General features: G+C 47.5%; 1 protein-coding gene across 8 annotated transcripts in view; it reads left to right on the top strand.

Annotated features, from left to right (window-relative positions):
• The window catches only part of Irag1 (inositol 1,4,5-triphosphate receptor associated 1), a 132,002-nt gene extending 115,144 nt beyond the window's left edge, over positions 1-16,858 (top strand). For all 8 annotated transcript variants that reach the window (XM_045146523.1, XM_045146521.1, XM_045146519.1 and 5 more), the window contains 4 exons: positions 451-515; positions 9,462-9,581; positions 10,912-11,043; positions 16,062-16,858. In XM_045146523.1, coding sequence (XP_045002458.1) covers positions 451-515; positions 9,462-9,581; positions 10,912-11,043; positions 16,062-16,305 — 561 coding nt within the window. In that variant the 3' untranslated portion in view covers positions 16,306-16,858. The remainder of the gene's footprint in view (positions 1-450; positions 516-9,461; positions 9,582-10,911; positions 11,044-16,061) is intronic.
• The last annotated feature ends 7,554 nt before the right edge of the window (positions 16,859-24,412 follow it).

Below are 24,412 nucleotides of genomic sequence, written 5' to 3'. Positions count from 1 at the left end.
GCAGGCATCTCCTGGGAGCTGTGCCTGGGGCCACATCTCTGGGGACAGCGACGGCTCGTGTGAGTCCATCCCAGGGAACCCGGGTCCTGATCTGGGCAGAGGCCCGCTGGCACTCAGTTGCAGTCGGGAATGGAATGACATAAAACTGGTTGCCCCCCCCAGAATGGAGCCTCAGAGTATAAACTCCGCAGAGAGACGTAGGAGAAGGAGAGAGAACGAGGTACCCCAGAGACGTGAGGATGGAGAGACGACAGGAGGACAAGGAAGGCCCGCGGGAAAGAAAGCGTGCCCGGGTCCAGTGCCGACTGGGAAGAAGAGGGAGAGATTAAAGGGGGGCAGGAGGGAAAGAGAGGGACAGCGGTGGTCCTTTTCAGTGTCGCCATAAGCCTAGTGGCCCTGGCTGCTTCCTCGGTCACTCATCCTCGGTTCTGGCTCCTGTTTCCCGTCCAGTCAGAAGCACCCAATGGGAAGAGCAACGCGTCCATCGCCCCAGCACTGCCTGCGCTTTTGGAAAAGTAAGTTTCCCCGTTTTCCTCTTCATATCTGGGTTCCGAAGGAATTTCTTCAACTGACCTTCTTTCCTCCCACTCTCCACCTCAAAATGCAACGGGATGAGAATTAAGTTTGAAGAGAAAGGAATGAGACTCTGAGGCTCACAAAGATTATTTTTTCTGAGGGAGGGTGTCACTCTCACCCAGATTCACCTGGAACTCACTCTGTAGCCCAGGCTAGCCTCAAGCTCACAGCAATCCTCCTACCTCAACCTCCCAAGCGCTGGGGTTAAAGGAATGTGCCACCACATCCAGCAACCACACAGATTTCAGACCCCACTTTGCAAAATTCTTGGACCAGGAAGATGCTATGATGGAGAAGGCAGAGTGCCCCCCCCCCCGACCTAAGAAGAGCCCGGGGGAGATGAACACCTCTGTGGTGGTTGTAATTCTGTGCGGATATCAGCATAGCAAAGTCCCGACGCAGCAGGGCTTCAATGAGCAGTGTGGAGGCAGAGCCGCCCCAGCGAGGTGTGTGGCTCCATCTTTCTGGTTATTTGGACTGTGGCCACTTTGTGTAGCCTTCCTCAAACTGTGGCAAATAGCTGCTAGTTCAGGGACTCAGGCAGGGCTCCCTCTACAGGAAGCTGGGCACCAGGTTTTTACTTATTCAACAGTTTCCAGTCTTTCCTCTCTCTCTCTCTCTCTCCCTCTCTCTCTCTCTCTCTCTCTCTCTCTCTCTCTCTCTCTCTCTCTCTCTCTCTCTCTCTCTTATTTATTTAGGAGAGAGAAACAGGAGGGGGGAGAGAGAGAGAGAGAATGGGCACGCCAGGGCCTCCAGCCACTGCAAATGAACTCCAGACACATGTGCCCCCTTGTGCATCTGGCTTACATGGGTCCTGGAGAGTCGAACCAGGAGCCTTTGGCTTTGCAGGCAAACGCCTTAACTGCTAAGCCATCCCTCCAGCCCAGTCTTCTCTCCTTCTTCATTGACAAATTGGGAAGATGGTCCTTTTCTAAACCAACCACAGGCTTTGGGAATGAGATCATCACAGAGGTTTATACTACTCCAAGAAGTGGGAGTTCCTGAATAAAATCGTCTTCATGTCAAAAAGTAGGAAGGTGGGCATCAGATTGGCCACCATTGGGGTCTGCTTGGCCTGACTTCTCCAGGCAACTCAGTATTTTGCAGGTCTTCTTATCCGAAGCCAGGGAAAATCTGGCTGTTCCTATGCACTGGGAGAAGCATGTGCTTTTTGAATTATTTCATTTGCTTGTTGGAAAACATCTGGATCACAGCTGCCACCTGTCAGGATTTTCCCCTTGTGTCTTTCCTCTTCCTTGGCTTGTGATGGCTTTAGACTTTCATTTTCCGTTGCTATTAGAAAAGTTTGGTTTGACCTGGCAGGGAACGTGGATAGTTGGCCTTCTGTCAGTTTAGATAAACTTCCAAGCTCCACACTTCTAGACTCAGCCCGTGTCCCTCTCTCTCTCTCTCTCTCTCTCTCTGCCTCCCCAGCCATAGACTCACAGGCCTGTACCACCATGCCCAATGTTTTACATGGGTCCTGTAGATACGGACTCAGGTCATCCCTTTACCCTGTGAGCCATCTCTCCAGACGACCTCTGTCTTCCTGATCACTCCAGAGAAATTGTCAGGGGTGAGGTAATTAAGGCTACAGAATCCTACTATGTCCCTAAGAGCCACAGTGCTTTGTCCATGGTCTCGGGGTCTCTCTAGAAATGGTCATTTGTGCTCACTGAACTTCCCCTGTCCCTCCTTCCTTTGGGCTCACCATTCCATCCCAGAGCACTCTGTCACAGCTCTGTTCCCAGATCTAAGCCTGTAGAGCCAGTTAAGACAGAAGTTCAAGGTCCCTGCTGCCCCAACCAGATTCTAATGATGGTGCAAGGTCTGGACTCTGCAGAACTAATGCTCGGGCTAGCTGAGAGCTTCTGTCCAAGACGGTGGGATTATCAAGAACATGATCTGCCCTTTGTAGGAGCATCTGGGGCGTAGCCTCAGATCTATAGTATTCAGCGAGGATAGAGTGTGGTGTTGCCTTTCTTTATTTTATTTTAGTTTTTTGTTTATTTTTATTTTTATTTGAGAGCGACAGACCGAGAAAGAGGCAGAAAGACAGACATAATGGGTGCACCAGAGCCTCCAGCCTCTGCAAACGAACTCCAGACGCATGCGCCCCCTTGTGCATCTGGCTTACGTGGGTCCTGGGGAATCGAGCCTTGAACCAGGGTCCCTAGGCTTCAACAAGCAAGCGCTTAACTGCTAAGCCATCTCTCCAGCCCCGCTGTTGCCTTTCTAGTTAGAATCATATGAGAAAGTCCAATGTGAGAATCAGTACATCAAGCCACAGGGTCCCAGGAAGGAGTCTCAGCTCCCTCCTAAGCTGACCAGAGGTAATCTGCATGTGCTGCGGCCCAGTCACCTGCTGGGAGTACACCCAAATAAACGTGACTGGCAAGAGGGCAGGGAGGACCCCAGGGAGGAGAGACGGGAGAACAACAGCTTCTCCCTGTGGATTAATAAAGGTGATCTAGTGATTTCCATCTCAATTCATGATGCTGGACACATGTGATTGATCCCCAAGTAGCCAGCAATGAGACAATGTGTGAGTAAAAATGAATTCATGTCTTCTGTTCTTTATGCAGATATAGTTCATTTTATCTGTTCTATTCAGAGTATCGAAGAGAAATAATGTGTTATAATTTAATAGACATTCCTTTCTAGATTGGTGAAGTCAGCTTCATGTTACAATATTCCACATTTCCTAAGCAGGAAGGAGCCTGGCTAGGTGTGCCCTAGGGAGGCCAATGGCTTATGGTCAGAACACAGCCAATACCGAGGAGCTGACTGCACCAGCCAATGTAAGTTTAGAAAAGTCAGCCTCGCTCTGGCAGGTCATTTTGTAATATATACACTTCACTCTGTAAGAGCCTAGGAATCTGCAGACTTAAGACATATGGGCAGACAATGATATTTAAAGTTGACCTTAGGACTGGAGAGATGGCTTAGTGGTTAAGAAGCTTGTCTACATAGCCTAAGGACCCAGGTTCAATTCTCCAGTACCCATGTAAGCCAGATACACAAGGGGCATATGCATCTGGAGTTCATTTACAATGGCTAGAAGCCCTGGTGTGCCATTCTCTCTCTCAGATAAATTAATAAAATAAAAAATTTTAAAGTTGGTTTTAACGACCCCCATGGGAAGATTCACATATTCATGGTCTTTTATTTCATCCTGATGACAGTTGCTCTGAGGGGCAGGCACGTGGAATGCACAAGGAGCGCAGATCGGGTGGGAAAGACAGACAGGAAACAGCCTATTCTTCTACATTGTGATGAATGTTGTTGTAAGGAAGTTCCGGTTGCTAAGGGAGTAGCACACAAGAAAATGTGAGCCTAACCCAGTGTGGGTGTAAGACGGGGAAGGGAAAACAGAAGACATTTCCCCCAGGCACCTACCTTTAAAGTGAAACCTAACAGTTATATCATTAGCCAGGTGAGTGAGAGGGAAACAGCATTGCTCATTCCTAATGAATTCAAGGAATGATGGTGAGAATTGTCATCACTGATAATATGAAGATTACTGTTACGTTGCTGCGTGTTCGCCATATGCCAAGGGCCTTCCTAATTGCTGTACCTTCAGAGTCCTATTTCATTCTGTCCATCATTATGCCCGGTGGGGCAGACATAGCACTAATATCACTATGTTATTCACAAAGAAGCTAATGCTCCGCAACAGTCACCTGAGCTCACCCAGCTAGTAGACAGCGTACCCCTCTCTTTGACCTCTGAAAGGACATTCGGGGTGACTACAGAGGAAAGGATGGGGAATGAGCTCTTCTGATTGGATGGGGCATGGAGAACAGGGAAAAAGGTAGGAGATGAATGTACAGTGAGCCATTCACCGAGAAATCAGCAAAGTTGGTGTGTGGCTCGTGCTCAAGGCTTGGAACTGTGGTCTCTAAGACCAGCATCCTCTGTGCTTGTGAAAGCAGCCTGGGTAAATTGCTTTAAGATATTTATATGGCAATAAGTGTGTGCAGTAAGTAACCCATTCCCTATTGATCATGTTTTGGAGCAAATTATCCCCCTCCCCAGGATAATTATCACCCAGGGACCTGGGACTGGGTGACAGAGAGTAAAGATGGTACTCTTGTCCTGACTGGGCTTGTCGCCACAGGGACCCCATTGAATGGGGATGACTTAGAAACATTCCTGCGCCCAAGAGGTAAGATCTGTTCATCAGAAAGGAGTGACGGCCCTTTCAAATAATGTTTACCAGGAGGGGAAAATTGAAACTAACGACCTACCTGGCCAACATATTTTGATGAAACAACCCCTCACATAAATGAGCGTTGATTCTCTCTCTCCCTCTGTCTGCCTTTTTCTCTCTCTCAAATAAATAAATAAAGCATTTTAAAAAACAAATGAGCTTTGAGCACAATAACAAACCCAGCCATGTTTTAATAGATCATCCCCAAAAAGATGAACTGGGATTTTGGGTGAGATCTATGCCAAAATCTGTCTGGAGTGGGCATAGGCTATGCTTAGCTCTCATTTACAGATATGAATACAGATTCCTTTAGTCCAACCCAGACTCTGGGTTCTCAGGAAATCACCACCTACAGAGGACCAGCCCATTTCACAAGAGCCACAGGCTGGGACTTGCATGAGTTCTAGTGAAGTTGGGACAATGGAGCAAAGACACCTACTGGTGACCAAGCCCCTTTCTGACTGAGTGTGATCACAGGATAAGCAGGGATTGACAGGCGTAAAACATAGCCTCTGAGTTGTGCAATTACAGTAGCATGGTGAGAGATGGGAGAGATCACTTTAACCAGAGGGTGTGCAAGGGGGCGAGCGTCCGCCGAGACCTTGGCCTTACAGAGAAGGATTTGAACTGGGTCTCAAACGCGCGTAATGAGAAACTCCCAGGTAGTTGGAAAAGATATTTGGGGAACTCCAAGCTCCTTGGAGAGGCCAGGAACTAGTAACAAAGTGAGCACGCCGGTGCTGAGCGTATGTATGATGTATGATGCATTTAACTTCTCTGAATCTTTGTTTCTCCACCCATCAAGTGAGAGGCAACAATACCTTATAGAGTTAGCCACAAGTCTCAGGTGATTGAGATCTAAAAGCTTGACACATATATATATTAGGTCATTTTTGTCTTCAGGAAGACCAGGGGAGAGAATGCATGTGAAAGGCCCATGGGGAAGAGAAGGCAGGCAAACAGAAGAAGAAGGAAACTGGCTTCCTATTTCTAGCAGAGAAAAGTTTCAGCCCAGGCAGCAGTGACAGTTTTGTCCATGGCAACTTAATCAGCAATACTCTATGGTGCATTGAGTGTCGTGACACAATGGACATACTGGAAATGTATTAAAGCCAGCTCTTGTACATTCCATCATACCTTAGACTAGTTCACATGTAGGGCTTCTCTAACTCTCAAATGTCATTATTGTAGTGGATTATATTTGGAAGACATTTATTATAATTTATTACATTGCAGTAACAATAAAAATACTAGATATTACATTCTGTATCATATTCCAGAGAGTTTGCATTTCTTAATACTTACACCATCTCCATCGAGTATACATTATTCTTGCCAGCTTAATGTTGAGGAATCTGGAGTTCAAGAAGTTCAGTAATTTGCATATGTTGAAGCTGGAACTTGAACTTGCCTTGGGCAAGAGCTCCTTCTCCATATCTCATCGTTCATACTTGTTTAACAGTAAAGAACCTCTAAGATGTACACTGTAGAGCAGAGAAACTGCAGTGTATTGCCTATATTTCATTTATAATATTATATAGATAAACTTCATGAAAGAATGGCTGTCCCTGCTCTCGGCTCTCGCTGTTTTTCTTCTCCTGCTCCCATCATCTGGACAAATAGGAAACTGCACATTAGGCAAAGGTCAGAGGGAAGGGAGTGGGGAGTGCAATTTGCAAGAGGAGAAATGTTATGAATAGCTGGTATTTTTAGAGTGTTATCTTTCTTGTTCACAATGGGTTTTGGTTTCCAGCCTGATGAAATGTAAATTTTCAAGGTCTTGGGGAAAACGAAGAAACGGGAAAGCAATGCCAAGAATGGGGAGCAGGCAGAAGGCTCCCTCACGGATGCTGGCTGAGAGAGGCAGCTGCGATTGCTCAGCTTCCTGCTGCAAAGCTCTGCTCACAATTATGCCTTGTTTCAGGGTTCCTCCAGGACAGCCTCACTTCCACTGGGTTTCGGGGTACCCAGGTGGGCTGCAGGATCTGTAGAGAAGGCATGGCTATCAGAACACTTCCTTAAAGCTTGTAGGGGGGAGTGTATGCCTCAGATGGGCTTCCAGCCATCTTGCTATGACTTGCTAGTATGTTTATTTTCCTACTTTCCTGTGGCTCTCTTGTACTTCCTACTCTTCCTCAACCTTCCCATCTACTTTTTTTGTTTGTTTGTTTGTTTTTTTCAGGTAGGGTCTTGCTCTAGCCCAGGCTGATATGGAATTCGCTATGTAGTCTCAGGGTGGCCTTGAACTCATGGCCATCCTCCTAACCCTCTACTTCTTACTCTGCAGATGGCCTGGCCTTGCACTGACAGAGAGCACTTTAGTTGTCAAACAGGAGGTGCTCACTCATCTTTCTTCACCAGATCCCAGCCCACTGTCTTCTTCTTCTTCCCTTTGTCCTAACCAAAAAGAGGTTTTCCCACTTTTCTAAGGTTCCTTTAGTCTAAGACATTGTTCCCCTGGTCGTCATCTTCTTTCTTTCCCGCCACTGGACCATTTCTGTCTGGGCTCAGGCTGTGGTTGTATCCCTTCTTCAACTCAGTGTTTTCCCCAGCATGCCCCCTTGGTCTCCTTCATGGTCAAGTGGTGCCCTCCATCTTTCTCATCTTGTCTTCTTCCTAGGCCCATTCAGCCATTACCTCAAAGCTCCACATGACGTGGACATTATCCGATCTAATGGTCATGTTATCTTCATAGGGGCCACAGACTTTGAGAAGATACAGTGAAACACAGTGAGCTCTCTTCCCTCCATGCCCCTCTCCCGACTCCCACGCCTCCACACATTCCTGGCTTCCTCATCCCTCTCTAGTTGCTGTTTTCCAGTCTCTGAAGGTTCCTGCTTCTCCATCTGTGCTGAATGAAGACATACCTGGGGCTTGACCCTGAACCCTCTTCTCTTCTTTCCTCCCTAGCCAGTCGGAGCCGTTCCCCTGGCCTTGAACATCAGTTATAGTTTAGCGACATCAAGAGACCATCTCCATCTAAGGGCTTTTCTCTGATCCCATTTGCACACGTGCAACTCAACAGCATGCTTGGACATCTCACATGCATGCCAAACGTATGCCCCACAGTTAATTCCAACTACACTGACCCTTTCAGCAACTCAGGTACCCCACCACTTGTTGAGTCTCAGAGTCTCTTTTGTTTTATTTGAGAGACAGAAAGAGGGAGGGAGAGAGAAAGAGAAAATAATGAGTACATCAGGGCCTCCAGCCACTGCAAACGAACTCCAGATGCATGCGCCGTCTTGTGCATCTGGCTTACATGAGTCCTGGGGAATCGAACCGAGGTCCTTTGGCTTTGCGAGCAAGTGCCTTAATGGCTAAGCCATCTTTCCAGCCCCTAGTCTCAGAATCTTTATGTACCCTGTGTCCCATGCCACTGTCATGGGCATGTGCTATGGACAGGGCTGAGCCTCTCATCTTTGAGGCCAGCACTTTAATTTCAGAACCTCAGAGAAGGCTTTGTTGACAATTCACTCTAAACACACCCCATTCTTGTTATTTCCTGTCACTGCTGCATAATTTATTTCCTAAGTGTTATGACTTGTAATTAACCATATGAGGGATGCTTTCTCTTTTGCTAAGCTCCACATTGACAATTTAAAAAATTTCTGGGGCTGGAGAGATGGCTTAGCGGTTAAGCGCTTGCCTGTGAAGCCTAAGGACCCAGGTTCGAGGCTCGGTTCCCCAGGTCCCACGTTAGCCAGATGCACAAGGGGGCGCACGCGTCTGGAGTTCGTTTGCAGAGGCTGGAAGCCCTGGCGCGCCCATTCTCTCTCTCTCCCTCTATCTGTCTTTCTCTCTGTGTCTGTCGCTCTCAAATAACTAAATAAAATTAAAAAAAAAAAATTTCTAAGTAGTGTACTGTGATATTGTAGTTCTTACTCTTTCATCACAATGCTACATTGTGACATCACAATACCCTGCTGTGACATCATAGTTCCCCTGTGACACCACAATGTCCTACCACAATACCACACTGTGACGTCACAGTGCTCTGTTGTCACATCGCAATGCCACACTGACTGCGTCATGCTGCGCTGTCACATCACCATGTGTCATTGTTCCATCACAATACCCTACTGTGACATCACACTTCTCCACTGTGCCATCACAGTGATCCATGGTAACATCACCAGTGCCACAGTGTGACATCACAACTTCCCACTTTTTCACAATGCCACGCTATCACATCACAGTGCCACTCTGTGGCATCACAATGACACACTTTGACATCACAGTGCCATATTGTGACATTAAAAACCCTGCTGTGACATCATGATTCCATATTGTAGTGTACCTGTGACTATTAAGTACATAATTGAAAGAATAATTGAGAGCCATGAGACACCATAGGCTACAGTAAAGAAATGATGTAGAGTGTTTTGGGGTGCCTTCCTTTTCCTCACCACAGGACTATGATACTCCTGATACGTGTCCACTCAATGGTGTACTGGGGGAGAGCATTACAAGAAGGGGAGCTGATGGGAGGATTCATGAAGTAGGGTTTTTATAAAGTTTTGTCTTGAGGTGGGACTTAAAAAAAAAAAAAAACCTGAAAGCATTGGCTCCTCTCCTTGACTCGGGACTCAGGCCAGAGATGGTTTTGTTTGTAGACACTTAAGCTCCCCCCTGCAATAACTAACGCCCTGTACTTCCCTCTCTTCACTAGTGGAAAGACAAACGGGGAGGCTGACTGTGAAACCTGTGCCCCCGTGCCACTCCCGAGCCGCCTGGAGGAGAGGAGCCAAGAGAACAAGGCCAGGGTGGAGGAAGAAGCCTTCACCAAGGGGTGAGTCAGACCCCACCACCCCCAGGGCCCCCGGCAGGTCTAAGAAGATAGCTTCCCACGGCCCAGCTTGCTCCTGGTGAGCTTTGGGGAGGTGGCCAGTGGGCCCAGGGCCTCCTTGTGTTAGGAAAGAGCTACACAGGAAAGAGCGAGACCGTTCCACGATGTGCTAAAGGAAGCTGGGCCACGTCGTGTGGCTACACAATAAGTAGACTGCTGCCTCTTTTAGCTGCAATGCACTACTACCCAGAAAGGCCTGGAAATCGGGGGCCTGGGGTAGATTCCTCTTGGTGATGCCCAGGGCTTCCTGACATGTGTGCAGGGCCATCAAGTTGCTGCCAGTGGTGCCCAGAGGCAGCTGCAACTCCGTGTCCTGGACCTGCCTAGTTTACCCCTAAAAACCCGAGCACCCCCCTTCCATCCACACCCTTCTGTAGATGAGCTGCAGCTGTGCCGAGGGCCAGCTGTCAGTCCCTCGGAGATAGCTCTGAACGGACTCAAGGTGGAAACTCACTTCCAACCTGACATGGCACGCCTGTGGCCCTTGAGGAACATACACCTTGCCATGGTCACAGGACCCCCAGGCTTCTTTGTGGCAGTCACCTTTAGCACTGGATACTGATGGGCCCACCTCAGCCAAACTGATGGAATGAGATGCCCAGTGGTGGGACACATAAATAGTGTGTTTAGGGCAATCCTAATCCTGGGAGGAATCAGAAACGTCTCTCTGGAACGTTCTCTCCACACCAATTCCCAGCTGTTGTCCACCCTCAGAAAGCACAGAGGCCAACTCCTCCACCGGCCTGGGCACCCGCCTAAGCCAAGCCCTGGCACTTGGGAGCAACATTCCAGTGCCCTGTGAGATGGAGGGCACCCTCGCCGCTGCAGCTCCCAAGTTACCCAGCGAGCAAGCGCAATCTTATCTCCACAGAACGTTTGGTAGGATAAGAACTCAGGCATTAGACCTCGTCCCACATTTTTTTCCCCTGTGAGTTTGTCACAATGTCACATAAACAGGAAGGATGACTGAGGAGTGAGGGGAAATTGTACTGACATGAGTTGCATTGGGGTTCAGTGGAGCATCCCAGCTTTTTCCTGTTGTGTGGAGCCACAGGAAGTGCGTCATGTTTAGAGGTGCTTGAGTCCCCTACCCCAGGATCTCAGCAAAGAATGTCCTGCACCTGCCCCTTTCAGACTCAGTTGTTCCTTTCTTTCTTCCTTTCTTTTTTCTTTCTCTGTCTTTCTTTTTCTTTCTTCCTTTCTCTCTCTCTCTCTCTTTCTCTCTCTCTCTTTCTTCTCTCTCTCTCTCTTTTTCTTTCTTTCTGCCCTCCAGATATCAGGAAGGTCTCAAGAAGACCACAGAACTTCAGCAGTTGGCAGAGGAAGAGGAAGAACAGAAGAGTGAGAGTCCTGAGGAACCAGAGGAACCAGAAGAAACTGAAGAGGAGAAGGAGCCGAGAGGCAGGTGGGCACCCTGCACTTGGCACCCTTGCCATTCCCGAAATGGATTATAAGTCACCTAATTATTGAATTGCACAAAACCTCTAGAAATACCAGGCAGTAGCGCATCTGAAGCCCAAGTCAGAAAAGCCCTCACTTGGGAAGGCAGAGGACATAAAGAGCTAAGATAATAAGGGGACATTTGCAAAAAAAACCAGAGAATCAGAGATGGTCACAGGCAGGGTGCCCTCCTCGTCAAGCCTCCAAGTCAAGGACAGCCACCCATTCCCCAGCCACCTCCATGGAAAAACCCACATCAAGGGAGCTGGACTGACTCTCTAGAGGAAGCTTCCAAACAAGAACACCAACGGGGCCAGAGGGGATATGTCAGGTAGGGGCCAAATTTAACTCAGTGCCAAAAGCGAGTCTTCTATGCTGACCAGCCAGACTTAGTTGTATGAATAGCATCTTCACTTTGAACCGGGCATGGTGGCACATGCCTTTAGTCCCAGTGCTTGAGAGGCAGAGGTAGGAGGATCGCCCTGAGTTCAAGGCCACCCTGAGACTACACAGTGAGTTCCAGATCAGCCTGGGCTAGAGTGAGATCCTACCTCAATAAACCAAAACAAAAAAGAATCTTCACTTTGAATTGGAACTAAAATATTTGCATTTCAAGTGTATTTTTTTCCCCTAAATCAGAAGGAGTGGAAAGATGAGAAAGAAAGTAATATGTGGTCCTGTCTGACCATGCAAGACAGTAGAAATAACCTCATCTAGTTCCAGGGCATTCCATGTGATAAGGTTTCAGCCCTATGAGTCCAGGATTATTCCATAGATGTATGTATTTAGGGGCTGGAGAGATGGCTTGGCGGTTAAGGTGCTTGCCTATGAAGCCTAGGGACCCAGGTTCGACTCTCCAGAACACACATAAGCCAGATGCACATGGTGGTGCATGCGTAGGGAGTTCATTTGCAGTGGCTGAAGGCCCTGGTGGTCCCCTTCATAACTAACTAAATAAAATATTTTTAAAAATACGAATGTGCTTAGGGGTAGCAGAAACTGTCCCTAAGAAGAGATGTACACTACCCTATCCCTATAGTGACCACATCAACCATCTGAATTTTCACAACAGCCCCAGTTTCATATTTTGTCTTGCTATCTCTATTATTACATGCAAACTATTAGTCTTAATGTTTTTCAAATGCAGATATAGCAATCTTGGAATACTTCAGCAAAAACTTTGTTTTGAGACCCTTGGGCTTGCCTGGAGCCCATCGCAGCTCCAGGCAACCTGATCAGCAGTAGAGAGCTTGGACAGGGGCCATGTGGCAAACTCCAGCATTCATGCACATGCAGTGAATCAGGTAGGAAGTAAAGATTCAAAATTGGAGGACGATAGCTTCAAAGCCTAGAGAAATCATCCACAGAGCCCAGAGGTGGAAGATATACCTGCTGGGAGGCTGTCCACCTGCGTGGTCCAACTCCATTGTCAAAGGCAGAGCCTTCCAGGAGAGCTGGGAAAATGCTTCCCCAGGGACAGTACGCCTGTGCTGGGCCCACAACCTCCCCTGGGGAAAGAGCCTCCATTGAAACCAGAAAAGCACAGCCCTGACTCCAATTAACTGGATCCTGTTCTCCTTACATCTCACCTCCCACTTAAAGCCCCTCTGCACTTATTTTGCAGACCACCAAACTACCTTTTTCTCTTTTAATATCATTTGGACCAAGCCTGGACCAAAGCCCTTCCTTTGGCACCCTGAATGAAGCTAAGACAGGCTAGAATGTCTAGCGCTCCCAAACACTGGGAAAGAATACAAGAGAAATAAACAGAGCGAGTACAGGGAATATAAACAGTCGGCCTTGCTAAGCGGGGGCCTTATCTAGCTAACTGGATCTCTGGCAATGGGCAGCTCCCTCCCCTGTTATGAAATCCCAGGGAAATGAGGCTTTGCCTGGGTCCCTTTCTGCCCAGCTGGTGAGCAGCGCCAGGCGATGGCTGCCTACAGCATCCATCCCCTGGGTCCTGCTGATCCAAAGAGGCTTCACTGGGTCACCTGCCCTTCACGCCTGCTTGTCAGTTTTGAGGACATACCTGTTTCTCAGGTGTCAGATGCTGGGTCTGAACAGGGTCCTCAGATGGTTGCTCAGGGCCAGCAATAGGGGACCATCTTCTTCCAAGGGCTGACATGGATATTGCTGTTATATAAATTATATGCTCATAAGGTCGTAAGGTCCCTTTCTGACCTAGAACCCAAGCCAGACTGGTCCTAAGAGCTGCCATCTATAATGCCAAGGGATGCTCAGCCAGTTCTGAGCCCCTTCGACCTGAGTAGCTTGTGGTGCTTGCACTCAAACCTGAGGTCTCTGGGAAATATTAGCACACAAGTTCGGAAGTTGTGCAAAGTTCTGTGTCCTGCTTTAGGGATTTTAAAAACAACTGAGCAAGCAGGCATGGTGGTGCACACCTTTTTGGGAGGGTTTTGAGGTAGGGTATCACTGTGGTCCAGGCTGACCTGGAATTAACTATGTAGTCTCAGGATGCTGGGATTAAAGGCGTGCGCCACCACGCCTGGCTTGGTGGTGCACACCTTTTAATCCCAGCACTGAGGAGGCAGAGGTAGGAGGATCACCGAGAGTTTGGGGCCACCCTGAGACTGCATAGTTAATTCCAGGACCAGAGTAAGACCCTACCTCAAAAAACAAAAAACAAAGCAAAACAAAAAAACACTGAGCAAAGCCCAGCATCTAGCCTCTTATTTATGAGCTTCCAAAACAAACCGTAGAGTCTTTTTTATCAAAATTTCTTCTTTGCTATATGTAATAAGGTGCTCTGTTATAGATATTGCTCTCTGGAGGAACTTTGGGAGAATTAGCCCAACACCCTAGCAATGCTAAAACAGAATTCAGTCTTCTGACATGTAGGTCATATATGTGAGACTCCCAAGGTGTAACACAAAACTGCCTTTTTCTCCCACCGCCTGTTCAGATTTCTTCTACAAGGTTAAAACTGGCATTTAGGTAGGTATCTTTACTTTTCCAATAACTCTCAGAAAACAGATTTTAACTATTATAAATTGACTTCAAAATAAATCTATTTCTGACCTAACTTTTTTTCCAACCTCTCTTATGAGCTAAAAATGACTGACCACTTAAGGCTTAAGAAGCTGGAACCTGGCCTCCTTCTATGGGATCTCTCCTAAGAACAGATTTAGAGGCATTCTCCCAACACCAGAAGCTTGTTTTGTAGCATAGAAATACAGCTCTCAGACTGAAGAGATGACTCAGTGGTTAAGACACTTGCCTACAAAGACAAGTTCGATTCCCCAGTATCTATGTAAAGTCAGATGCACAAGATGGCACATGCATCTAGAGTTCACTTGGCAGTGGCTAGAGGCCCTAGCATTGTACAATCTCTCTCTCTCTCCCTCTCTCTACTCTTTATCTGTTAAATAAATAAAATATTAAAAATTTTTAAATATATATTAAAAAAAGAAATACAGCTCCTAAGAATACCTCCCTTCATGATTCCAACTATATCTAAATAAAACCTAAAGAATCTAAATAGGGCTGGAAAGAAAGAAAATTCTTCCTTATCGATAGTTGTGAAAATAGTCAATGATTTTTACTTCATCAAATGTGCTTAGTTGCACCTAACCTGACTTGATGGAGTTTCCAAACATACTAGAAACCATGGTCTTGACCTCCGAGGCAAGCATTCTGAGCCTCTGGCCCCTTTCTAAGAGGGCATTTGCTGAGAATTTAAATCCATAGTAAGTCACACATTTACTACAAACCATACATTAGAACTTCCATCGACTCAGCAGCTGGCCTGAGTACCCCAGTGTCTGAGTCACGGGGTCTTCAGGAAGTCCTTTATTACTTCCCTTACCTCTTTGGTGTGCTAACCTTCAGTAGTGTAATTTTTCAAATTAAAAAATGAGATCTGTGATTAAAAGCAGAAGAAAAATGAACCTTGATGCATATATCTAGGGCTTCCTCAGAGATCTCTGGGATGGAATTCTGGTAAATCCCCTCTTATTAAGCCACAAAGAGAGAGGATATATGTTCTAAATTTTAATTTATTTATATATTTGAGAGGGGAGGGGAGAGAGAAAATGGGCACACCAGAGCCTCCAGCTGCTGCAAACAGACTCCAGATGCATGTGCCACCTTGTGCATCTGGCTTATGTGGGTCCTGGGGAATCGAGCCTGGGTCCTTTGGCTTTTCAGGCTAGTGCCTTAACCACTAAGCCATCTCTCCTACCCTGAGAGAGGACATATTGAAGTACAGTTGGTAAATAAGCAAATGGAAAAGTGGTAAAGATAAAGCAGGAGAGAAATGCACAGGGAGGAGTAACAAAGAGGAAGGAAGAGACAGAAGAGGAAGAGAAAGAAATGGGAGGATGTATAAAATGAGACTGATGAAACATCAGAATGAGCTGCCCAGAGATTTTGAGAGGATATCCCTGTTCCAGCTTTCCTTGGGGCGGTTTGAAGTGAATGCTGGTCCCTTGTCATTTCTCACCGAGAGTCAAGTTGCATGATTCTTCCACTTTGAACACAGAGGTAGAACTGAGACCAACAAAGCACACATGTCAACATTGATGCAGGGGACAGGTAGTCACTAACACAGCCAGGTGAGGAGTAGTTGCCGGGAACAGGGATCCACTAGCTAACCCTCCACCCGTGAGGGCTGTCAGCAATCACCCCATGAAGAGATGAGGACATATGTGACTGGGTGAACATTTAAACTAATAACAGAGTGTTCTCGACCAAGGTTCCCATCATGGATGGTATGACCCGGGGCATCAACGTCACCTAGGGGAATTTGACTGTAGATTCCTAGACCATAAAACTTGGAAGATTCACATTCAGGAGGCCCTGGAGTAGTTCTGAATGTCTGTCAAGTTAGTCTTTTCACAACTGAACTTGAGAACCTCTGCTGTAGATAGCCTAGAAGGTATCCCCAAAAGAGAAGTGTGGGTCCAGCCTTCCATTGTGTGTCCAACATACTAACTCCTCTGCCTATATCTCCATTGACAGCAAACTTGAAGATCTGGTCCACTTCCTACAAGTCATGTATACCAAAATGTGTCAGCACTGGCAAGTGATCTGGATGATGGCTGCAGTGATGCTGGTCTTAACTGTCGTGCTAGGGCTCTACAGTCCCTATAACTCTTGTGGGGAGCAGGCCGAAGGGCCCCCTGGGAGATCCACCTGCTCAGCTGCCCAGAGAGACTCCTGGTGGAGCTCAGGACTCCAGCACGAGCAGCCTACAGAGCAGTAGGCCACCTGACTCCCAGCCCTGCCCTGCTTCAGCACATTCAGCCCACCGTCCTGTCCCCAAAAATGTCGTGTCAGGCCCAGGTGTGGGCACATAGCCACCTATCCTATCGGGGACTGAGGAGGACTTTTCACTCGGGGCTAGTTGCACTCTCGGAGGATCAATGAAACTGCGCTAGGAAAGAAGTGACCTTTGCCAAGGACTGTGACTGAAGAGAAGGGCTCCTGCCCTTAGTCCAGATGGACAGACAGAACTGAAGTCCCTTCACTTGGGGGGCGAGGGGGGGGACAGTCAGAAGCTCAGTCTCCTCTCCTCCCTGTCTGCAATTGGTGACGACCAGGAAAAGCTGTGCTGGATGGCCAACGCGGACCTGGAATTTGGAGTCACAACATGGCTGCCCTTCAGTCTCTCCTCTTCACTTCGGATTCAGTTTTCTTTGGTGGTTTTCTTTTTTTTTTAATTTTTCCACAGAGTAGGAAAGGTTTCTCAGAAAATGTCCCAGGCAAATTCAGCTCCATGCTTGGAAGGACAATGTGAAGATTAATATATATCTGCATCTGTACAGATTGGACGACACACACACACACACACACACACGTGCCCATGAAGCGAACAGCTCTGAGTCCCGGGGAGGAGTGTCGGGCCCCCGCCGGGTTTTCACCGGGTGGGCACCGGGCACCGGGCACGCGGCCAGGGCGCTCGCGCTCGGCAGACGGCGTGTCTGAGAGAGAAACACCGAGCGCCCGCGCCCCCGATGGCGCAGCTGCTGCTTTCCCTCGCAGACGCCAAGCCGCTGCCCGCCGCCACCACCAGCCCGGCCTGTTTCCGGTTGGCGCCCCCCTGGGTCGGCGATCCCGCGGTGGGCAGAGAAATGGCGGGCCCGCTGCTGCTGCACTCTCGCGCTGTGTCAGCTCTCGCGAGATTTCCCGCCTCAGCGCAGGGTCCTGGCCCGCCGCTCGGCCCCCGCCCCACGCAGCCTCCCGGGCCGGGGGAGGAGGGTGGGTTCCCAGGTGGGTGGTCGTGCTTTTTTTTGTCCTGCTGTTTGTTTTGCTTGCTGACGTCATGCAGAGCTGACCGGGAGCCAGTCGCCTCCTCAGTATTACCATCTAGGAATTAATGCATTTGTCCACGTGATGGCTGTTTCTCTTCCCAGTCACAGATCAGGAAACTGAGGCACAAATATATAAGTGATTTTTTTTTTTTTTTTTTTTTTTTTTTTTGGTCAAGCACGTGCAACTAGCAAATCGTGGAGCCAGCATTCGAACCAGGGCGGTCTGGCTCCAGGGGCCTCTCCTGCGCTCTCCTGGGTGCAGGGCTCTGGTCCTGCACCCCTAGTGAGCCCTTCCGCCAAAGCACCTCTGGTTCCCACATAAATTTGCTTCTCCCATGCTCTGTACTTCCACCCAATACCTTTTCTCCTGCCATTCTTCTCTCCTCTGCTGGACACTCCTGAGAACCAAGTGTAAACCTGAGGCCTCCATGCAGACTCTGATGGCCCCTGCCACTCCCACCACGCCAGTGAAAGCGGTCACATGCTCCGCTGAGCTCTGAGCACTTGTTAAGCATCTCCATTATTGGCCTAGACCTAGAGTCTATCAAAACAACGTGCTTATACATGTATCTCTCCCAAGCATTGTTTTTGTTTTTTTCTCACAAAAAGAACCCTGTTTTACCCGTTTCTTGGGTAGGTACCTAACGTGGCAGTTGAGGCTTGAGAGAGTATCCCTAAAAGGTTGGTCAAAAAAACAAGCAAATATTCAGGAAGAGTAGTACCTTTCCCAAAGCTATCGCCACCCCCATCTCCACGAGAAAAATGACATGTTTCTTTCATCAGCATAATGAAACACAGAAAAGGGATTTATTCAATCGGCCATATTGGGAAGAGGACAAAGAGTTACAGCAATGCCCAGGTTCATCTTCAGGGCCTTGAGACATTATTTTTTTTTTTAAGATTTTATTTTTATTTATTTATTAGAGAGAGGGGGAGAGAGAGAGAGCGAGAATGGGCGCGTCAGGGCCTCTAGCCACTGGCAAACGGACTCCAGACACATGCGCCCCCATGTGCGTCTGGCTAATGCGAGACCTGGAGAATCGAACCAGGGTCCTTAGGCTTCACAGGCATGCGCCTTAACCGCTAAGCCATCTATCTCTCCAGCCCTTGAGACGTGATTCTTGACCTTGTCTTTTCTAACGTTTCTCTGTCTATTCTGAGAGCACAAATGAAAGTAGACTAGCAGCAACACCATTTCCAAGTTCAAGGACTGGGCTCAGTGCAGTCACTCCCTTCAGAGCCCCTCACTAGGCCCGACTCGAAGGGGACTATCCTTCTCAGTGGCTGGAAAATCACGGAGAGAAAAGCCCAAGGATGTGCCATTAAGGTGCAGAGGTGCAGAGCAAGGCAGAAGGATTCTGCGGGAACAGGGAGATGGTGACCTGGCCTCTTCCCTGGGGCTCGAGACAACGGAAGGAGCTTTAACCACATGAGCCCCTCAGAACCAAAGTCAGACGGTAAATGGAGATCCAGTAGGCGGTGGCGCGGGATTCTAGGTGGCCAGCAGCATCCATAAAAGGAAGCCCGGACTGAGCTGGCCCATTGTCCACTTGGCCTCAAAGACCCCAGTCCTGATTTGTTTTTTAAGTTTTTAGTTTTTATTTATTAGAAACAGAGGGAGAGAAAGAGAGAGGGAGAATGGACACACCAGGGCCTCTAGCTGCTGCAAATGAACTCCAGACACATGCGCCACCCTGTTCATCTGGCTTATGTGGGTCCTGGGGAATCAAACCTGGGTCCTTAGGCTTCACAGGCAAGCATCTTAACCGCTAAGCCATCTCTCCAGACCCCTGTTTTAAGGTGACAAAATTGAGAAGTGCAGAGAGCTTTGACACCTCCAGTGGCCTCATGGGCCTGCAAGGGTCCTTGTGCACAAACCCTTGCCCACACTACTCCAGTTGTGGATAAGGACAGTTCAGGGCAAGGACGTCTCCAAAGAGAGCAGAAGAGCAGCCATATTTACAAGGTTCGGGCTGCAAAAGTACCATCCATCTGCTTTTCTGAACCCAGAGCAGTTGTGAGATGGAAATGGGCCCCATGTTTCCAACATGACATTGATCTGAAATTCAAAAGTCCCCCCCCCCACCAAGATGCCTCTGAAACCAAACATTTCTGTTTAGCCCTGGGAGACTACCTTCAGTTACAAAGTGATGTGTTGGCATCACCATTGATATGACCTTCTAAAAGGATCTTTACTTTCTGGCTGCCACCGAGCCACACAGATAACTCCCCTTGTGCCACCGGGCACAGGGCATGGAGAGGGTGATGCTACAATTGTGTATGCTGATATGCCTCACACAGGTGTGCTCGCGTTGACCTGTAGAGCGTCACGTAGCTCAGTGTGAAAATAAAAGCACGTTTCTAAGCCTTTGGCAGCAGTCAAATCCTTCTTCATTCCATTAAGCCGAGTCCCAACCTTTCTCCAGAGCTGAATTGGATCCACAGAGGACAGTACGCTCGGATTTTAGGTCCAAAGGCAGAGTTAGAATCTAATCAAGGGTGGTTGATAGAATTTCTAAAATGTGCCCCTAAAAGATGTCTGTATTCAACTTCTAGAGCCTTTGAATATGGCCTATAACTCCTACTACTGTTATATTTTTTGTGATAGCTAACCTTAAGGTGGATTATTCAAGTGGTCCCGGTATAACCACAGGAGCCTTTAAAAACTTGGATCTGGGCTGGGGATATGGATTAAGTCATAATTAAGTGCTTGCTTCTACAAATATGAGGACCTGAGTTCGATTCCCATGTAAAAATATTGGTGAGGTGGGTGTCTCATACCTGTGATTTCAGTGGGGGGGGGGGCAGAGACAGACCTAAGGCTTGCAGTCTATTAAGCCTGACTTGCAAGCTCCAGGCCAATGAGAGACTAAGTCTCAGAGGAGAGAGAGAGATTGTTGTCTGGTCTCCACATGCACATGCGCACATGTATACTCTCCCCCCACCCACACATGAATCCACATATACATTTAAAAATCACAGAGCTTGTTAATAGAAGGGAACACCAGACAGATGAGAAGGACTACGTGTCATTCTACTTTGAAAATAGGAAAGAGACCTCACTTCGACAGCCACAAAGAAATAAATTCTGCCATCACTCGAATAAGTTTGGGAGTAGACTTTTCTCCAGAGACTACAGGTCATAGCCCAGCCTAGACGATATCTTGATTTTAATCTGGTGGGAACCGGAGCACAGGACCTACCTGAACCCATTCAGACTTCAGACCCACAGGAATAGTGAGCTCAGAAATGGATAGTGTGTTAAGCCATTAAGTCTGTGGTAAGTCTTTATGCAGCAATGGAAAACTGGCAGGGCAGATGTCTTCGTTGGCTTTTCATTACTATAATGAAATCACTAACAAAGGCTGCTGGTGAAGAAAAAGATGGCTTGGTTTGTTTTGTTTTGTTTTTGCTGGGGATTAGAACAAAGACTGTGTATGTTAGTCAAGTGCTCTACCACTGGGCTACACCACCAGCAATTGCTTTTTAAATTATTTTTTAATTTATTTATTTGACAAAGAAAGAGGGAGAGAGAGAGAGAGAGAGAGAGAGAGAGAGAATGGGCATGCCAGGGCCTCCAGCCACTGCAAACAAACTCAGATGACTGGAAAGACCAGGCATAACTGAGAGATCTATTCTCCTTGAAGGAGGAACTGTGAACCCAAGCTTGGGTGAGCAGCCAGGGGCACTCTCAGCGACTTTCTATACTCACCAACTCATTTTTCCTTTTACTGTCAGACACATGGCTCACAAGATGCCTTCGTTAAGTTAGGCAGGGCCATGAGACAAAGTCTGGCTGCTGGACTACTGGTGAACGTGATATGCCCCAGGCCTGGCCCCGAAAACAGCTTCCAACACCATCCTCTGCACTCTGATCTATCTGGTTTCTGGTTCAATGTGAAGATCCTGGGGGGCGGGGGGACTCAGAGGAACTGGGTGTCAGCGGAGCCACACACAGACTGGCGGAGGAGGCTGCCATCTTGAATAACTAAGCAGTAGAGTCTCCAGGTCACATTCATACCTGACACTACCTCCACCTCTGCCTGTCAGCCACCAGATTATGACACAAACTCTTCACCTAAGCCACTGGGAAGTAGGGTTGTTGGTTACAGCAAGTAGAATAAACCGACTAGGGCTGTGGAGATGGCTCAGTGGCTTGCTTGCAAAGCCTGCTGGCCTGAGTTCAATTCCCCAGCAGTCATGATCCCAAAAGTAACACATACATCTGGCTGGTGAATATTTTTTTTTGTTTTTATTTTTTATTTATTTATTTGAGAGCAACAGACAGAGAGAGAGAGAGAATGGGCGCGCCAGGGCTTCCGACCACTGCAAACAAACTCCAGATGCATACACCCCCTTGTGCTAACGTTGGTCCTGGGGAATTGAGCCTCAAACCAGGGTCCTTAGGCTTCACAGGCAAGCGTTTAACCACTAAGCCATCTCTTGGCTGATGAATTTTTTTATTGATTTATTTGAGAGCAACACACAGAGAGAGAAAGAGGCAGATATATATATATAGAGAGAGAAAATGGGCGTGTCAGGGCCTCCAACCACTGCAGATGAACTCCAGACGTGTGCGCCCCCTTGTGCATCTGCCTTACATGGGTCCTGGGGAATAGAGCCTAGAACCAGTGTCCTTAGGCTTCACAGGCAAATGCTTAACCGCTAAGCCATTTCTCCAGCCCTTGGGTGGTGAATTTTTAAAAGAATACACTAACACATTTGCCTACCTATGTACTATAAGCCTTGTAATATCAGATATCATAATTTCCTCTGACAGATCAAAACAACTGAGGCCCAGAGAAGCTAAATATTTCTCAAGACATACTCAAGGACACTCCCATAATTAGTTTTAGAATTTAAGCTAAAATTTGGGTCTTGACCTCAGTCCAGGACTCTGGGATGTACTACATATCCTTTCTTCATGCCCTATCTCAAAACTTCCACTCGACTGCAACTTGTAAATGCATGTGTTGCATCAAGTAGGTAACTGAACATCTCCAGCTCCAAGTCCATGATCTCTGAACTAAGTTCAATCATCCCTCTCAGGTCCAGCTGTAGTTCTGGTGGCCTATGAACTTTTGCTCTTGTTAGCATTTAGGAAATAAGAAAACTGGCTGGATAGTCCACGTTTCCTGCTCTCATTTCGAACTTCGTGGTTAGTCTGTTACTTTCACAAATTCTAGTTGTCCAACTTTCTTCTCTAATCATTGGCTCTCTGGCGTGATGCCATGAGCTGTTATTTAGAAGTGGACAGTAATGCCGGCTTCTCATCCCAAACACTCTCAGGACGGTGGAGAGAGACTCTCTAGCAATGGTTTCTATATGGCTTCAGGTTTAGCTCTTGACAACAAAACATACCATGCTGAGAGGCTTCGAAGGTGATATGGGATGTATTCTAACTTACCAAGAGAGTTGGTGAGTTCCAACCAAAAGTTTCCTATCACATCTCAAAGATGCCTTAGCTTTTCCCAATGGAAATATAAGGGAACCATTGTTTCTTGTCTTAGAAACTCACTATTACCAACCAGTACAATCATCGAGACTCTTTATCCAACATATGTCCTCTGTCCATTTGTTTGCCAAGTCCAACGCCATCTCATTTCTCATAAGAGATCTCTCCCATGCTTTGCCTTCCTCAGTAGTTTTTCCCTTCCTGTTGTTCTTTCTCCTTTTAAAAACATTTTTTGTTTATTTTTATTTATTTATTTATTTAAGAGTGACAGAGAGAGACAGAGAGAGAGAGAGAGAGAATGGGCACGCCAGGGCCTCCGGCCACTGCAAATGAACTCCAGATGCATGCGCACCCTTGTGCATCTGGCTTACTTGGGTCCTGGGGAATCGAGCCTTGAACTGGGTCCTTAGGCTTCACAGTCAAGCACTTGACCACTAAGCCCTCTCTCCAGCCCTTTCTCCTTTTTTGTAATAAGTTAATTGGTTTCGGTCATAGTGCTAAGCACTAAGAGCATGAGCCCTGCCTCCCTTCAGAACTAAGATGCTGGAGTCCAGCAGGACTTGGGAACGCCCAAGTGACACGCGTGCGGAGAGCCTTAGGAGGTGTTCCCTGCTCTCTTGGAAGTCCTCTGTGCTGTCTGGACCAAGGAGGGTGCTCCACGGAACCGGAGGGGGTGAGAGAGGGCCACAGGAGGGGTACGATCAAGGACCAGCATGTTCATTGATTAACATCCTCAAGGCAAGCAGAGGCTGCCCTGTGTCTGTGCCGGAGAAATTCTCTTTTCGTTTTTGATGTTTTCTGCTTTGACTCTATGACCAACACGGATCACATAGAAAAACACGCCATGCCAAGAAAAGACACACTTTGGGGAGAACTCATAAACCATTTCTCAAGACATTGCAAGCTGAAACTCCCGAGTCACTCATTAAGACAAGCCTCTAAAAACACAGTTGGGAAAACACCAACTGCCCTCTGCTTGAACATGGGCTAGATATCGCTCGTGTTCCTCAGATTGGAAAAGTGGAGCCTAAGTTAAATCTGGTCCACCAGACTACAACAGAAGTCATGAAGGAGAAAGTTATGTAAGGAACCCCTGTGGATACAAAATAAAAAATTCTTGTGTAAAATGTAAAGTGATGAATTTCGTAAATTGCCCCCTGATTTTGCTATGCAAATACGACTTTTTTATATGCCAGGCTTTTTGAGAAAGGAATTCCCAGGAGCACTGTGGAGGTATCCAAACTATGAAAGAAATCCCAAAGGAAGGCGTAATGTTTAACTGGGCATTTATTTTCATGAGCCGTCATCTCTCCACACATTACAAAACAATGCAGCTGAGAAAAACCACTAATTGTGGGAGGGAAAGAGACGACTCATTCTCAATCTCCCTTAGTGACAGAGACAGTCCCAAGAGTATATGAATGAATGACCTCCAAGCCAGGATAATGGATGATGTGGGGACTGCGCCCACAGGGGAGGGAGGGTGAGTGGCAGGGAAAATGGGAATTAGGAAAACCCTCAGCAGCTCAGGCTGTGCTATCTGCTTTCCTCATTTGTGTGTTTTCTGAGTCAGCATTAGCTAAGTTTCCAGAAGGCCATCCACA

The sequence above is a fragment of the Jaculus jaculus genome, chromosome 3, assembly GCF_020740685.1.
Source record: "Jaculus jaculus isolate mJacJac1 chromosome 3, mJacJac1.mat.Y.cur, whole genome shotgun sequence".
Lineage (NCBI taxonomy): Eukaryota > Metazoa > Chordata > Mammalia > Rodentia > Dipodidae > Jaculus > Jaculus jaculus.
The sequence above is the reverse complement of the archived record's forward strand: the minus strand, read 5'-3'. Positions and strand labels throughout refer to the sequence as shown.